Consider the following 18,594-nt stretch of genomic DNA (forward strand, 5'->3'; position numbering starts at 1 on the left):
CTGAGGTAAGTCTTTCCGCTCCCGGGACTGGAATGACTCCTTACCCTCTCCCTTAAAACCCACATCCTTTCATCTTTCCCTCTCCTTCCCTCTTTCCTGATGAAGCAACCGTTGGTTGTGAAAACTTGAATTTTGTGTGTATGTTTGTGTTTGTTTGTGTGTCTATCGACCTGCCAGCGCTTTCGTTTGGTAAGTCACATTATCTTTGTTTTTAGATATATTTTTCCCACGTGGAATGTTTCCCTCTATTATATCCATAACATTGCAATTTGCTAGACATACTATTCAGAATTGAAGACTGTATAGTATTCAAGTATAAATAGTACTGGCAAGTAATATGTTGTTGTTAGTGACTTGAAAAAATGCAATATGTTCACTGATTTTGCATCCAGTGTCAACAAAGCTTCAAAATCATATATTCCTGCAGTTCTCCCTCCCTTAGTGTTTGTTCCACTGCCATGTCAGCACACACCAGAGCTCTCAGTCCTCATCAGTAAGGACTCATCATATGAATTGTGCATCATCTACTGAGATATTTAAAAAAAAAAAAATACATTGTCTTACCATTACGGAAACCTGCACAGTATGTCCTGTTGGAGGTGAAGTGAGAGAAAAATTGTGGGTGGCTCCAGAGGCAGGTCTGCTGTGACACAACTGGCATCTTGGCCATCATGAGGTCCTCTGTTACTCGACCATTTTCATCGAAGCCCCATCCAACAACCTGGAAAGTAATTTTCAACATTTGCTGCTAGATGTTTTATAATAACTCCAAATCACATGAGAAAGGTGAAGACACATTACTGTTATTTATAGACAATCATATCACTGGGAAAATTCAATTGAGAAAACTATTAAACTACAAGGAGATAGAATGGGTGGCCAATACTTTATTTCAGAAGTTTCTAGTGTGGGCGATATGAAAATTTGAAAGTAGAAAACACTAATGGTGACTTTTGGAATTTGTTGTGTGTGCCTTCCACAGGGAAGAAAGAGGAATAGATCGGAAAGGTGGGGCAAGTCACTCAGATCATGGGCCGAGAGAGGCACACTGGTAAAATTTGAAATTTTCCTGGCGAATCGACTGTTCAAAAAGATTTCTGGCTTGCAGCCGGTCGTCGTAAACTTAATTGCATGATATTTCCGCTGGACAACTGTCAGCCATCTTCAGGTGAGCCGATCGAGGCTCACCTGAAGATGGCTGACAGTTGTCCAGCGGAAATATCATGCAATGCAGTTTATGACGACCGGCAGCAAGCCCGAAATCTTTTTGAAGAGGGGCACACCTGTTATGTGAACAAGGGCAGATGAAGATGAAGAAGAATGTGTTAGAGAGTAGAAGGTCCAATGTTGTTGACTGGTAAGCACTGTTCCAGCTTCAGTTCAGAGAGGACAGAAAGGGTTGACTGACAAGTAAAGCTAAGTTATAAAGGAAGGGAAGTGTGAAGCAGCATGAATAACACAATTAAGTCAACAGAAGAGAAGAAGGGGACAATATGAAAAAAAGTGTGTGTGTGTGTGTGTGTGTGTGTGTGTGTGTGTGTGAGAGAGAGAGAGAGAGAGAGAGAGAGAAGTCACAGTGAATATGTGTTAGTTGATAAACAACAGAAGTGGTTTCATATGTTGCTCTGTCTGTCATGTTGTAAGTGGGCTAGAGTAACTAGCAGTCAGAAAGCAAATGGGGTAGGTTTTGTAGGGGGGGGCAGGTAGGATAACAACAGGGGTAGGAATCTTGAGGTAGGAGTAATGGTTTGGAAATGCCAAGTGGTTGGAAGGGATGTTGCAGGGGTTATAAGGGATATGGAAGTTGCAGCGGGTGCTGTTGGAAGGATATCAGCAAGAGAAGATCTCATTTCAAACAATGACGTAAGAAAGTCATGGCTTCGATGGAGTAATGTATTGAGGCATTTGAAGTACAGTTCATATGGATGACAAGAGGTGTACTTCTGAGATTTTTTTTCTTTTGATGTATGAGCTATATTTATTTCAGGGTTGGAGGAGGAACTGTGGGAGATTTATTGGGGACAAGGTTCGTGGGATAGTTGTGTGAGGGGAAAGCGTGAGAGAAGTTTTTCTTGTAGGTGTTAGCAGATCTGGCATTAGGCAGATTTGTTTACCAGGGGTGCAAAGGGTGTTGAGAACAGAGTATTCCACATCAAGATCCAAAAGCAAGGAATAGTATTTTTTACTTTTAAGTGTTTCTATCAACAGCATGAGGAATTTTACCTCCTGAAAGTGAATAATGACCAGCCATTGTATCTGCTTGTTATTCAGTTCATTCAAGTCAATTCAATATTTTTATTCATCCATTAAATGACATGCATTGTATGGATGTTGTCACTTCACAGCTAGTGCTAGCAACAGTAAAATTTAGACAATGGAAACTCCACGTAGGAATATCAACACTGTAGGAAAAGACAGAGTGCTACTTACTGTAAAGAAGACATGTTAAGTTGCAGACAGGCAAAATTAAAAGATGCTTACATAAAGCTTTTGGCCACAGCCTTCATCAGTGCAAGAGAGACACACACCATTCATACACACAAGCAAGCATCCCCTGTGCAAACATGACCACCAACTCCAGCATCTCGAGCCAGAATGCAACTATCATGTGCGATGTAAGCAGTAATCTAATCTGGAGGAGGCGGGGAAGGGGAAGTAATGGAAGTGGAAGGTTGGAGAGAGAGATGAGTGCTGTCTGGTGGAGTGCGCAGGGACTAGAATGCCAACAAGTAAAGCATCAGGAGATTACAGGGCAGGGAGGTGGGGAAAAAAAGAGCATAAAAAGAGAGGTGTGGGAAAAGACAGGTGAATGCACTGGCAGAGGGCGGCAAATAAACAGAGTGGGAGATGAAGATGGGTGGGGATGATAGGACAGAGGGGGAACTATCAGAGGAAATAATCTGGTGCATCAGATGCGGCATCAGCAATTCACTCAGTCACAAAGTCTGTGTCTGTATCTCTTTCCTGTCATCTCCTTCCCATTCTCATCACCCAACCTGTTTATTTGCTGTCCTCAGCTAACACATCTGCCTGCCTTTCGTCATCCTCTCCGGTTTTGCTCTTCTTTTCCCCACCTCTCTGCCCCACAACCTCCAGATGGCAGTCCAGTTCCTGCACACTCCACCAGGCAGCAGTTGTCTCTCACCCCACCTATGTGCTACTATCTCTTCCCCTTCCCCACCTCCTTGCATCCTTGCATCACACGTGATAGTTGGTTGCACTGTGTCCTGAGATGCTGCAGTTGGCAGTCATGGGCACATGTGGTGTGCTTGCTTGTATGTATGAATGGTGTGTGCCTCTCTTTTACTGATGAAGGCTGTGGCCAAAAGCTTTATGTAAATGTCTTTTAACTGTGCCCATCTGCAACTTAATGTGTCTTTTTTACAGTAAGTAGCAATCCACCTTTTCCTTCATCATTACTATAACATTTTGTATGTTTAAGTTGTTTACAATCTTATGTAGAAATACAATCATGTTACATCAGTATATATAATAATTTTACTTTTTCAGATGCAGATACTCTTCAATGTTATAAGTGCTGTGCATTATTAAAAAAATTGTTTTAGCTATACTTTGAATTTAATAAAATTCAGTAATTTACTTTATTGCAGCAGGCAATTTACTAAAAAGTATTTTTGGTTGATAATGTACACATCTTTGACAAAGGTTTTTTTGTTGTTGGTATCTTTGTGATAGTCATCTCTGTTTTTGTTCTGTAATTATGAACCTGACAGTTCAACACTGAAAATTCCTGGTGAATTTTGAGAAAGCACACACATTCACAAATGTATAAGCCAGGAAATGTCATTATTTTAAATTCCTTAAATGCATCCCTGCATGACTCTCTGCAGCCAACTCCTTCACTTATTTTGACAGTTTTTTTTTTTTTTTTTTTTTTTAGTTTTAAAGTTTGTTTTGCCATACCTGCGTTTCCCCAGATCATCACACCATATCTAAACAAGTGGCGCATGTAAGTATAATAGGCACACAACAATGATTCTATGCTGCAGCAGTCCTGAAGCATTCCCAGCAAAGAATAGCATTTACTTAGTTTTTTATTCAAAATTCTAGCTGCTTCTCCCATCTCAAGTGCTCATCCACTCATAGTTCTAGAAATTTTGTGGATGGAGCTTGTGCAATAAAACAGTTACCCAATGCAGCTTTTGTGCTGCTTCTAGCTTTACTTCTAATATTACTGAATGTCATCAATATCATTTTTGTCCTTATTTATGGCCAACACATTATCTCTAAACCATTTTCCTGCTTCATTTATTGTCTTAGAGACATTCTGCAGTAGGTCATCCTCCATGCATCCTTTTATAAAAATGCATGTGATGACAAACTTCACTGTGTCTGCAGTGCTCAGATGGTTTGGAAAAACATATTTTATATATACCAGAAACAACAGAGGCTCTAATGCAGAACCTGAGGGCACTCCATAGCTAATTTTTTTGTAAACTGAAAGGTATTCCTTGTCTTCATGACATATTTGTACTCTCTGTTGTCTATCAGAAACATAAGATTTGTACCATTTGAATGCCACTTCCAGAACCCAATAACAATCTAATTTCATCAGCAATAAATTTTAGCTGGTTAGATGAAATGCTTTGGATAAATCTAAGAATATCCCACAGCTTATCTACTGGTTGTCAATCTTCACATAAAGAAACAGTATAGCAGTAATCTGTAAATAATGCCTAAACTAGAAATCATAACATGACCCCAGTGTTACCAAGAAACTGGAGCTGGGCAAGTAAGTTAGGCTGTAATTTTATAGTAAAATTGAAATCATTATAGAAATTACAGTAACTCTATTGGTCAAGCATGGTGTAACAGATTACCTACCATCTGTCTGAAGGAACTATGTTGTTAGACACTACTTGTGAAAAACCAGATAAATTAAAATTTAAAATTGTTGTGCCAAGAATGGATTTCTGTTACAGTATCTTGAAGGTAACTCACCTTCTTCACTCGTTACCAAGGAGAGTAATGGCATGGCACCAATTGGTAAGGAAAAGTGTTCACTAAGAGATTAAGTCAATTTTTATCCATTGGATAATATTTTTTCTGTTCCATCCTTTGCATGCAAAGTGCAGGAGTGAAATTCACCATTAAATACATTGAGGGTTTATAGTGATAAATGAGTAGGTATCACTTTCAATGAGAACTTTCGGCCTGGACTTGACAGTTTATGTTACATGAATAAATGTATCTAAAATAATGTATTCCACTCTCCTGAACATGCTGGGTGAATGATTTAGTGTAATTCTCTTAATTATTACATTTGCAAACAACTGAGTAAAGTTGTTATAATACACAGTGCTAATAGGGGGCAACTTGAGATCCAAATTCACTGTCAGATTGTATTCTGTTAGTATCTGATGGTGTGCATTCCATGATATTACTACAACTGCCATAAATGGAGTGAACACTATCATTCATTCGCATAGCAGATGCAGGAGAGGGAACAAATTGTTTTACATTTATGATCTTGTGGCATAAAAGCAATATGTTTCTGGATATAAGTTCCTATTTTGTCTCATTTTTAGTCCTGAAGGGGTATAAGAGGAATTTAGGTACACTATGTAGATTAAGAACTGAACCTGACATGCACACAGAAAAGGAACAATATGATACTGGTATTATACTACATACATTTCACTTGATTATTACAGGACAGGAGACTTGTTATCCAGTTTTTGTGCAACACGTTTAACCTACAGTTTAAAAAGAGTATTTGAGATGACTAACAGAGTGTATGATGTTCACCAAACTCTTCCACACAGCCTTTCTTGCTGAAAACATGCTACAATTTATGTCTTCTGTAAAACTCAGAATTATTGTGCAGTTCTTGCTTTAAGCTTGTCACCTACGACATCAGAATTACAAAAAAAAATATGCTTAAGACCAACCAGCTAATTACAAATACTTATGAAGTAAGAAAGTTATTACAAGGCTGTGCATGTTAATTACAGTATGGGTGACTGTCACTCACATATCCTTCTGTGTTCTCAAGAGACTGTATGTCGGTGTTAGCAGAGCCCCAAAGGCAGACAGGCCTCACAAATGTTGTGAAGTCCACTGGACTTGACAGAATCAGCAGTGCAATGTCTGCATTGAAGGTGGAACTGTTGTACATTGGATGGACATACACAGAAGACACCTGAAAAACAATAGACATTAGTTGTTATATGTGTACCAGGCTAAGCACAAGGTTGGTGAGCTTTGGAACAAAGAATAGAAGTTTAACTTCTAGTCTGGCAGTGTGACACATCCAAGAAATCTGTGGGAATTAACAATACACAGCAGTCTTATTATTATAATATTTATACTATTATTTGAGTATGTTGGTGTGAGAAGGTTTTAATTTTTGTTCAGCATGTTTCTTACAGTGAATTTAGTGCTGTTCTTTTTTGTGTTTATAGTGTTCCATCCAATTTTACAATACAGTATCTTCAACATGAATACATTCTTAGGATAGATTGTAACTTTACTATCTAAATAAAGTTTACCGTAGTGCCAGTTGTAATATGCCATTTCATGTCACTGCTTGTAGCTTGTTCATTACTGACACCCAATGTTGAGTAGTAATGGTGAGAACACAACAAAATGCAGTTTGTATTCTCTGTTTCAACAAGTGCAGTTCAGTTATAACTGTCTGTATGAGTTTCACTGAGAGTATGACACTGCACCTCTTACAGCTCAGAACATTCTACGACAGTGCCAAAGCTCTCAAGACACTTTTTTAAGTGAGGGGATATCCACAGGCCACCCCTGTGTGCTTGTTCAAGATGTAGAGCATTTTCAGCAGTTTTGGATGCATGCCACAGGAGTCTACTTGTCATGTCTGCCAAGAGGTAGCTATTTCTAATGTGTGTGTGGCCTGTTTTGCAGTGTGTCCCAATTACTACAAGTTCTTTGTGATGGTGATAAGCAATAGTTTTGTGAATTCATTCTGGGTGAGGAAGATATGATTCCTTATATGTTTACTTTTAAATGAAGAGGGAACTTTCTGTCTGCATGGGAAAGTGACCTGCCATGACATAAGTAAATGGAGAACATAGCAGCTATGGAGACTCTCATGTTTTACACAGTTTGTGTAGAAAATATTTTCAGCCCATCCTTTTTTGTGGGAAAACCGGTTACTAGAAATAACATCTGGCTGTTTCCACAATTTGAAAGTTCAGAAAATTTCATTTTTCAACAGGATGGAACACCATCCACTGGCATGACTCTGTTCCTTCCTTTCCAACAACTTTGGGAACAATGCAACACCAGATACATTCAGCAGCAATGCAGTTAACTTTTGGGCAGCTAAAAAAGGTATGGGAGGACTATTTAACTATCATTTAGACGTTTATCTTGCGTCACACTGAAAACATTTGAGAAAGGTGAAATGAAAATTTTGATCCTATATATTATTGTAAAAGAACTTTAATGTTGTATATGAATGCATCTAGAAGATATACTCTTGTTAAATTGTATAGTTGTTTTGAAAATAATAACTTTTTAATCCCACATGTAAGTTAAAATTCACCCCGTATTCCAGTCTTCAGTTATGTAGAAGGTTTACTATTTTGAGATCGAATTAACGTTTTCAAAACATTATGTGTTTATGTAAGCTTAGATAAGGTGAGTAGCTCACTCTTAGAAATTTTTTTCTTTTTCACTGAGTTAATGAGCATATTGTGTCCACTATTAGAAGCTGTTCCCATAACCTCCAGTGGCTGTTCCAGTTGCCATTCAGTCATGTGTTTTTCTTAGAGAACTAATTTACAGGGTGAGCATATGCCTAATTGGTCACCAATTTTTCTCACCTTTCACATATGTATAATGCATAATGAGGTGCAACATATGCTGCTCTAGTAGATGCACCTCTCAAGCATTTTTAAGAAATTGAGGTTCAGAATTTTATCAGACTTAAGTATACTGAGGTGATCAAAGTCATGGTATACCTCCTAGTATTGTATAGGACCTCCTTTTGCCTGGTGTAGCAACTCGACATGGTATGGTCCCAAAAAGTCATTGGAAGCCACTTGCAGGAATATTGAGCCATGTTGCCTCTATAGCTGCCCATAATTGTAAAAGTGTTTCAGATGCAGGATTTTATGCACAAACTGACCTATCGATTATGTCCCATAAATGTATGGTGGGATTCATGTCGGGCAATCTGAGTGGCCAAATCATTCACTTGAATTGTCCAGAATGTTCCTCAAACCAATCATGAACAACTGTTGCCCAGTGACACAGCGCATTGTCATTCATAAAAATTCCATCATTGTTTGGGAACATGAGGTCTATGAATGGCTGCAAATAGTCTCCATGTACCTGAACATAACCATTTCCAGCCAATGATTAGTGCAGTTGGATCAGAGGACCCAGTCCATTCCATGTAAACACAGCCCATGCCGTTATAGAGCTACCACCAGCTTGCACAGTGTCTTGTTGACAACTTGTGTCCATGGCTGTGTGGGATCTGTGCCACACTTGAACCTTACCATCAGGACTTACCAACTGAAATCAGGACTTATCTGACCTGTCCACGGTTTTCTAGTCATCTAGGGTCCAGCTGACATCGTTACGAACCCAGGAGTGGCACTGCAGGCGATGTGCTGTTAACAAAGGCACTTGCGTTAGTCGTCTGCTGCCATAGGCCATTAATGCAATATTTAATTGCATTGTCTTAATGGATATGTTCACTGCATGTTCCATAGCTTCCTGTGATTGTTTCACACGGTGTTACTTGTCTGTTAGCACCGACAACTCTATGCAAATGCCGCAGCTCTCGATCGTTAAGTGATGGCTGTTGGCCACTGTGTCATCTGTGATTTAGTATTCCAACTACCATTCTGCTTTCAAAGTCCGTTAGCTTCCATCGTGTGGCCATAATCACGTCGGAAACCTTTTGGCACGAATCAACTGAGAACAAATGACAGCTTTGCTAATGCACTACCATTTTATACCTTGTGTATGTGCTGCTGCTGCTATCTGTCTATGTGCATCTCACTATCCCATGACTTTTGTTACCTCAGTTTATAATATGAGAATGCCAGCCACCGAGCAGTGGCATTAGGACAGCTGGCTGAGGCAGCCTACCAGAAGTCTATTTGTACTGAATTCAAGTAACATTACTTTTTCCCTGAGCTTCAACCAAACACTTGTATTGCTACAAAGAATCATGTTTCTTCTGAGCAGAACAATGATGACTGTTCCAGTACGTTCATGGAAAAGTATAATTTAGGTACTTCTAAAAATAAGTTACACATTGTTGCAGCAGGTGAAGTAAGTTATCTTGAATACTGCACACTGCACTGCACTTCAAATTGAGACAGAGACTATTTTTCAGCAAGTCTCTGTAAATAATGATCAGAGTATTCTCCCAACTGTTCAATTCCTCGACAATAAAAATCCACTCTTTGATCACAGAGCTATTTGAGAGCCGCTGTGTGAGTGTCGTTACCCTAGGAAAATTTGTGAATCAGTTCATCGGCTGGCTTCCCATTGTTGTCTGTGGCCGATTTCTTCCCAATCAGCATCATCCATGCCTGTCTGGCTTTGGTCAGGTTGTTGATATCACATCACTATGGCTGGATGCACACTGCATTTGGTCCATATACCTCCACAATGTAATAGTGAACCTGTGTGTAACTTAGATGTTTTGGACATAAGAATCATACCATCCAACATTCTTCAACTGTGGCATTTCACTTCCGCACTGTGGGGTATCTGTTATCCATACCACAGCAGCACTGTGTCTGTAGGAATGCCAGAACATGCAGTCTCTTCTTACAATGTGCCACTTTTGTTGAAAAAGCATCTACAGCCAGGCATGACTTCAAGATGATATGCGACTGAGTGTACCTATCAATAAGCAATAACTTAATTATGATTCCCTATTATATCTACAGTATACCTTCACACAACTGTATCAGTATTATTATTATTATTATTGCTGTTTCATAAAAAAATCTAAGGAGCACGAAATTCATCTATTGTGTCTGCTTTCTTTGCATCTTAGTATGTACTACAACTTTGTGAAAGATGAGAAAAATCGATGAGCTTGTTCCTTGTGAGTTGAAGGCATTTGTGTTTTGGGCCAGACACAGACTGGGTCGCAGGCAACTCAGAGTAGGGCAGTGCAGTGCAGCGCAGGAAAATCTATGTGGCAAGCTGAGCACAGATGGGGAGATGTTTCATAGTATGGCTCAGTATTACCTTGTGAAGTGATGGCTGAACTCGTAAATGTTACTTCAGAGCAGTGGCGGATGCAGAAAAACCTCAAGGAGGAGGCGCTGAAGATATCTTGAGCTACCTTTGCTTTTACCGTAATAAAAAATAATCAAGTCACATGTAAAGTTTAAGAATATTTTATTTAAACTAATTATACACATATACAAGACAATGCCACCTTATGATATAAAAAAGTTACATTTGTGGTTGTCTTCCTGAAATGATGAATTCTACACACCTATTCTTCGTGGTAAATTGGTTAATTACATCGTCAATAGGACAATCAATGTCAAGGTGAGTGTCCAACAGAGCTAAGCCAATAAGTCGATCCTCCTTCATTGTCGACCTCGGCCATGCCTTTGTACTCTGCAGTGTTGAAAAATTTCTGTCTACTGTAGCATCAGATGCAGGTAGACAAGCAAATATTCCGTACAGTGTGTGCAAAGTAGGATAGTCAGATCTAGGACAAACGGACATTGCTTGCATAAAGGAATCACTATCATTAAGGACGTTTATTGTCATTTGCTTGTATTGAAGAATCTTTCCCATTAGTCTTTTTTTGATCATAAAGAGTTATTCTTTTTCAAAGAACGGTATTTCAGTTAAGCACTGATTCAATTTGTGTGCCAGGTCATTACCGCCGTCTTTCAGTAGTTGTGAGGGTAAAAGTATGTTCAATTTTAAATGACAAATATTTCCTTCAGTAAAACATTCTCTCATGTCAGTGGAAACATGGTCCAATGTTGGAATAAAATTTTTCACTGGTCCAATGTTGGAATAAAATTCTTCACTCTTACTATTTCTGCTTCTGAATGTAAACTAGCTTCCTATTGGGTGAATAGTCCGTATTTATAATGCTACGTATCGAAGGTTCTCTTTACAAGAAAACAGTAGCATATTCGCGACACAGACGCTGACTCCATGGGGCCTGAGGGGGCCCCAGTCCCCTCAAAAATTCGTTTGTGAGGGCGGAGCACCCCCAATAGTTTAAGAAGATTATTAGTTATATTATGCTTTGTAAAATCACTAAATTATGTTGGAATATTTTACTTTCCGTGTTTGACTATAGTTTCCTTTAAAAATACATTCAGTAATGAGTTAAAACAAATAATTATTATGGTAGTAAGCAGGTTAACTGAAAACGAGTGGTGTGAATCATGATAGCGTTACGGTGCTGCGGCCACACTTAGAAATTGTCCCCGCGCGCGAACCTTCGGGTAAAGTCTGGCGCCGGCGGTGACATAAAAAGGACTGGAGCAGAAGCGCCTGAAACCTTCCGCCTCGCGTCACCTTGACGCTTCGAGACATTATGACGCCGCGGTTATATAAAGCCCACCCTGCTGTCGCAGTCATTCAGTGTGGATAGTTTCGTTCAGTGCATGCTACAGACGTGTTTAGTGTTCAGACTTCAGTGTAGTGGACTATTTTATATGACTATATTTTGTTCGTTTACTTTAGTCTCTTAGTGTATTGTGAATTAAGCTTGCAATGGATAAATTTGTTACCGAAAAGGCGATCTTGGGAGCTGTTGATACTGCAAGTCAACCTCCAACAATTATAAATTCTTCGTCGTCTTGAGGAGAGAACCGTTCACAGCCGAAACCTGGACAATCTGGCAAGGGAAGATCATTTCAGAAGTCTTGGTTGATCAAATATACATGGCTAGAATATGAAGCACCTACCGAAAAAGATTTTTGCCTGGAAAGAGGCAGATGCTAAAAATCTATTACAATTTTCTTCAAAAAAAGAAGATGCATTTACTTCTATAGGGTTTTCTAGCTGGAAAAAGGTCTTGGAAAAATTCCGTCTTCATGAAAATACATTTACGCATAAAGAAGGTGTTCTGAAACTACATTCTATCACTAACCAATGTGTGGCTTCCCGATTGAATGAACAGTTAGATAGTGATATGAAGAAAGGCCATTTAGTTCTTGAGACAATTTTTACTACCGCGCAATTTGTAAGCCGTGAAGGACTAGCAATTAGAGGACACGAAGATGTAAATTGTTGGAACTCCGAAAGAATGACATACCTGAGTTTAAGGATTGGTTAGTGTGTTCGGGATATAAGTGGACGTCCCACGATATTCAAAACGAGAGAAAGCCTGTGTTGAGAAAGGTATTGGCTTCAATCAAGAAGACTGAACATTTTCTATTGTGGTTGATGAAACAAGTGATTTTTCGATTCACGAACAAGTGTCATTTTGTATTCGTACTGTCAGTGATTCCTTTATCATCAACGAAGACTTTATTGGTTTATACGAGACCCCCAACACTGAAACACAAACTCTGTTTAGAAATTTAAAAGACGTTTTTGTTCGTCTTCATTTGTCAATGGATAACTTAAGAGGACTGTGCTGTGATGGTGCCTCTAATATGAGAGGTAAGTTCAAAGAACTGAAAAAAGTTTGTTTCGGATATACAACCAAAGGCACATTATGTGCACTGCACTGGTCACAGTTTAGACTTGGTAGTTTTAGACAGTCTCAGACATCTTACGTCTGTGAGGGATGTTTTGGCTTTAGCCAAGGACTTAATAAACACCATAAGGGAATCCAACAAAAGGCTGGGACTTTTCAGAGGCATACGCTGTGAGAACACCAACGACTAAGCTGGTCTACGACCCCTTCGCCTGACTTGATGGACTATGCGAGCTTCTAATATCTTGAGAATATTGAAGAACTTGTAGAGTTTTTTTAAACATTTTCTGCAGGGGACAAAAAAGAGGGAGATTACAAATGTGCAGGGTACTTGAGTCAATGTTACAATTCAAGGCTTATTTTTTTTTTACGTCTTTATTGCCATGCAATGAACCCAGTAGCGGATGTAAATGAAAAAAATTCAATGCCCTCATCTAAGTGTTACTGATCTGGAAAAATATGTGAGGGCTTGATTTGTATATTGAAGGGAAGGCGTGATAGTTTTGAACACTGTTGGGAATTGTGTTTAAAAGAAAAACCTTCACAAGCTGATGATCCTTCGCTTCCTCGGAATCGAAGTATACCAAAGAAGTAGAAAAACAACAAAGCCAGCTCACCACACACTTTCAAAACGCCAATGGAATACTACAAAGCTATTTCCATTGATGTTTGTGAAACGGTGCAATCTTGCATTACTGAGCGGTTTGCTTAAACTGGACTCACACAGGCCTTTGCAGTTGAACAAGAGTGCTTGCTTTTAGTAAACAGAGGAGAAACAAATTTGGAAAAATCAACTGAGTTTTTCAAACATGACCTAGACTTTGAGAGATTGCACTTACACTTGAATATGTTAGCCGATATCGCTAATAAAAAAACAACTGGTCTTTAAAAACATGCGTGATGTAAGAAAGTACATTACACAAGAGCCCGTAGTTGGAGAAATGCTATGTGAAGTAGTGAAGTGTATTAAGCTTCTCCAAGTAGTTCCAATCACGACAGTATCAGCAGAACGGTCATTTAGCGCCCTTAGACGTTTGAAGTCATATCTCTGATCAACAATGGGACAGCAGCGATTGAACAACTTGGCTGTTCGTCATGCCCACTGACAATGAGATGTTTTGGATGAATTGGATATCCGACCAGTCATCAACGACTTCATATTCAGAAATCCTGTCAGGCGGTCGACATTTGCACCTTAATAAAGACATTCTAGCCCTAATAATTGCATTTAAAGCAATATTAAAAATCTTCGTAAAATAGAGAATTAAATGCATACATAATGTTAAATTCTCAGTTTCGAAATATTAGTACTAGTTTAGTACTGTTGTTGTTGCGGTCTTCAGTCCTAAGACTGGTTTGATGCAGCTCTCCATGCTACTCTATCCTGTGCAAGCTTCTTCATCTCCCAGTACTTACTGCAACCTACATCCTTCTGAATCTGCTTAGTGTACTCATCTCTTGGTCTCCCTCTACGATTTTTACCCTTCACGCTGCCCTCCAATGCTAAATTTGTGATCTCTTGATGCCTCAGAACATGCCTAACCAAACGGTCCCGTCTTCTTGTCAAGTTGTGCCACAAACTTCTCTTCTCCCCAGTCCTATTCAATACTTCCTCATTAGTTATGTGATTTACCCATCTAATCTTCAGCATTCTTCTGTAGCACTACATTTCGAAAGCTTCTATTCTCTTCTTGTCCAAACTATTTATCGTCCATGTTTCACTTCCATACATAGCAACACTCCATACAAATACTTTCAGAAAAGACTTCCTGACGTTTAAATCTACATCTACATTTATACTCCGCAAGCCACCCAACGGTGTGTGGCGGAGGGCACTTTACGTGCGACTGTCATTACCTCCCTTTCCTGTTCCAGTCGTGTATGGTTCGCGGGAAGAACGACTGTCTGAAAGCCTCCGTGCGCGCTCTAATCTCTCTAATTTTACATTCGTGATGTCCTCGGGAGGTATAAGTAGGGGGAAGCAATATATTCGATACCTCATCCAGAAACGCACCCTCTCGAAACCTGGCGAGCAAGCTACACCGCGATGCAGAGCGCCTCTCTTGCAGAGTCTGCCACTTGAGTTTGTTAAACATCTACGTGACGCTATCACGGTTACCAAATAACTCTGTGACGAAACGCGCCGCTCTTCTTTGGATCTTCTCTATCTCCTCCGTCAACCCGATCTGGTACGGATCCCACACTGATGAGCAATACTCAAGTATAGGTCGAACGAGTGTTTTGTAAGCTACCTCCTTTGTTGATGGACTACATTTTCTAAGGACTTTCCCAATGAATCTCAACCTGGTACCCGCCTTACCAACAATTAATGTTATATGATAATTCCAGTTCAAATCGTTCCGCACGCATACTCCCAGATATTTTACAGAAGTAACTGCTACCAGTGTTTGTTCCGCTATCATATAATCATACAATAAAGGATCCTTCTTTCTATGTATTCGCAATACATTACATTTGTCTATGTTAAGGGTCAGTTGCCACTCCCTGCACCAAGTGCCTATCCGCTGCAGATCTTCCTGCATTTCGCTGCAATTTTCTAATGCTGCAAGTTCTCTGTATACTACAGCATCATCCGCGAAAAGCCGCATGGAACTTCCGACACTATCTACTAGGTGATTTATATATATTGTGAAAAGCAATGTTCACATAACACTCCCCTGTGGTACGCCAGAGGTTACTTTAACGTCTGTAGACGTCTCTCCATTGAGAACAACATTTTGTGTTTTGTTTGCTAAAAACTCTTCAATCCAGCCACACAGCTGGTCTGATATTCCGTAGGCTCTTACTTTGTTTATCAGGCGACAGTGCGGAACTGTATCGAACGCCTTCCGGAAGTCAAGAAAAATAGCATCTACCTGGGAGCCTGTATCTAATATTTTCTGGGTCTCATGAACAAATAAAGCGAGTTGGGTCTCACACGATCGCTGTTTCCGGAATCCATGTTGATTCCTACATAGTAGATTCTGGGTTTCCAAGAACGACATGACACTCGAGCAAAAAACATGTTCTAAAATTCTACAACAGATCGACGTCAGAGATATAGGTCTATAGTTTTGCGCATCTGCTCGACGACCCTTCTTGAAGACTGGGACTACCTGTGCTCTTTTCCAATCATTTGGAACGTCCCGTTCCTCTAGAGACTTGCGGTACACGGCTGTTAGAAGGGGCTGTTTCGAGCCACTTACCGATTTAACGTAAGACCAGAACTTCCTAGGATTTTCTATCAAGTAGGTACATAGAATTTTACTTTCGAATTCACTAAACGCTTCACGAATAGCCCTCCTTACGCTAACTTTGACATCGTTTAGCTTCTGTTTGTCTGAGAGGTTTTGGCTGCGTTTAAACTTGGAGTGAAGCTCTCTTTGCTTTCGCAGTAGTTTCCTAACTTTGTTGTCGTACCACGGTGGGTTTTTCCCATCCCTCACAGTTTTACTCGGCACGTACCTGTCTAAAACGCATTTTACGATTGCCTTGAACTTTTTCCATAAACACTCAGCATTGTCAGTGTCGGAACAGAAATTTTCGTTTTGATCTGTTAGGTAGTCTGAAATCTGCCTTCTATTACTCTTGCTAAACAGATAAACCTTCCTCCCTTTTTTTATATTCCTATTAACTTCCATATTCAGGGATGCTGCAACGGCCTTATGATCACTGATTCCCTGTTCTGCACATACAGAGTCGAAAAGTTCGGGTCTGTTTGTTATCAGTAGGTCCAAGATGTTATTTCCACGAGTCGGTTCTCTGTTTAATTGCTCGAGGTAATTTTCGGATAGTGCACTCAGTATAATGTCACTCGATTCTCTGTCCCTACCACCCGTCCTAAACATCTGAGTGTCCCAGTCTATACCTGGTAAATTGAAATCTCCACCTAAGACTATAACATGCTGAGAAAATTTATGTGAAATGTATTCCAAATTTTCTCTCAGTTGTTCTGCCACTAATGCTGCTGAGTCGGGAGGTCGGTAAAAGGAGCCAATTATTAACCTAGCTCGGTTGTTGAGTGTAACCTCCACCCATAATAATTCACAGGAACTATCCACTTCTACTTCACTACAGGATAAACTACTACTAACAGCGACGAACACTCCACCACCGGTTGCATGCAATCTATCCTTTCTAAACACCGTCTGTACCTTTGTAAAAATTTCGGCAGAATTTATCTCTGGCTTCAGCCAGCTTTCTGTACCTATAACGATTTCAGCTTCGGTGCTTTCTATCAGTGCTTGAAGTTCCGGTACTTTACCAACGCAGCTTCGACAGTTTACAATTACAATACCGATTGCTGCTTGGTCCCCGCATGTCCTGACTTTGCCCCGCACCCGTTGAGGCTGTTGCCCTTTCTGTACTTGCCCAAGGCCATCTAACCTAAAAAACCGCCTAGCCCACGCCACTCAACCCCTGCTACCCGTGTAGCCGCTTGTTGCGTGTAGTGGACTCCTCACCTATCCAGCGGAACCCAAAACCCCACCACCCTATGGCGCAAGTCGAGGAATCTGCAGCCCACACGGTCGCAGAACCGTCTCAGCCTCTGATTCAGACCCTCCACTCGGCTCTGTACCAAAGGTCCACAGTCAGTCCTGTCGACGATGCTGCAGATGGTGAGCTCTGCTTTCATCCCGCTAGCGAGACTGGCAGTCTTCACCAAATCAGATAGCCGCCGGAAGCCAGAGAGGATTTCCTCCGATCCATAGCGACACACATCATTGGTGCCGACATGAGCGACCACCTGCAGATGGGTGCACCCTGTACCCTTCACGGCATCCGGAAGGACCCTTTCCATATCTGGAATGACTCCCCCCGGTATGCACACGGAGTGCACATTGGTTTTCTTCCCCTCTCTTGCTGCCATATCCCTAAGGGGCCCCATTACGCGCCTGACGTTGGAGCTCCCAACTACCAGTAAGCCCACACTCTGCGACCGCCCGTATCTTGTAGACTGAGGGGCAACCTCTGGAACAGGACAAGCGGCCATGTCAGGCCGAAGATCAGTATCAGCCTGAGACAGAGCCTGAAACCGGTTCGTCAGACAAACTGGAGATGCCTTCCGTTCAGCCCTCCGGAATGTCTTTCGCCCCCTGTCACACCTTAAGACGACCTTCCACTCTACCACAGGTGAGGGATCAGCCTCAATGCAGGCAGTATCCCGGGCAACCAGAGTCGTAGTCTGATCGGGGGATGCGTGGGACGAGCTGGCCGTCCCCGACAAACCCCCATCCGGACCCCCACAGTGACGCCCATTGGCAACAGCCTCAAGCTGTGTGACCGAAGCCAACACTGCCTGAAGCTGGGAGCGAAGGGATGCCAACTCAGCCTGCATCCGATCACAGCAGTTGCAGTCCCTATCCATGCTAAAAACTGTTGTGCAAAGAACGTCTGAACTAATCTACAGAGAGCGCAAACAAATCGGCACAAAATTTAAACGGTTATTAAAATACAAGATTGCCTAGTAAATGCAGTAATGCTGCTACTTGCGCACTGCTGACACACTGCTCGGCGGCGGAAGGAGACTACGCGAATTTACACTATTCAGGTACTAAAACGCGATGCTACAACTCTCAAATACTATAATACGCCCGGAATTTATGAATTAAACAATGCAAGTACCAAAAACACGCAAAGAAATTAAGAATTAAACTAAGCAAGAAATGAGTGAGCTAGGAGTATACGACTTGCTGCTGCAGCTGCTTATCCAACGGCGGCAGGGAGCACACTGATCTATACTCGATGTTAAATTTCTCTTCTTCAGAAACGCTTTCCTTGCCATTGCCAGTGAACATTTTATATCCTCTCTACTTCGATCATCATCAGTTATTTTGCGCCCCAAATAGCAAAACTCCTTTACTACTTTGAGTGTCTCATTTCCTAATCTAATTCCCTCAGCATCACCCGACTTAATTCGACTACATTCCATTATCCTCGTTTTG

General features: G+C 40.8%; 1 protein-coding gene across 3 annotated transcripts in view; it reads right to left on the minus strand.

Moving 5' to 3' along the window:
• The window catches only part of LOC124545286 (serine protease filzig-like), a 362,293-nt gene that overhangs the window by 9,368 nt on the left and 334,331 nt on the right, over positions 1–18,594 (minus strand). For all 3 annotated transcript variants that reach the window (XM_047124172.1, XM_047124170.1, XM_047124171.1), the window contains exons 10-11: positions 5,996–6,163; positions 565–721 (exon numbers count right to left, since the gene is read on the minus strand). In XM_047124172.1, coding sequence (XP_046980128.1) covers positions 565–721; positions 5,996–6,163 — 325 coding nt within the window. The remainder of the gene's footprint in view (positions 1–564; positions 722–5,995; positions 6,164–18,594) is intronic.

This window comes from Schistocerca americana, chromosome 8 (genome assembly GCF_021461395.2).
Source record: "Schistocerca americana isolate TAMUIC-IGC-003095 chromosome 8, iqSchAmer2.1, whole genome shotgun sequence".
NCBI classification, from domain to species: domain Eukaryota; kingdom Metazoa; phylum Arthropoda; class Insecta; order Orthoptera; family Acrididae; genus Schistocerca; species Schistocerca americana.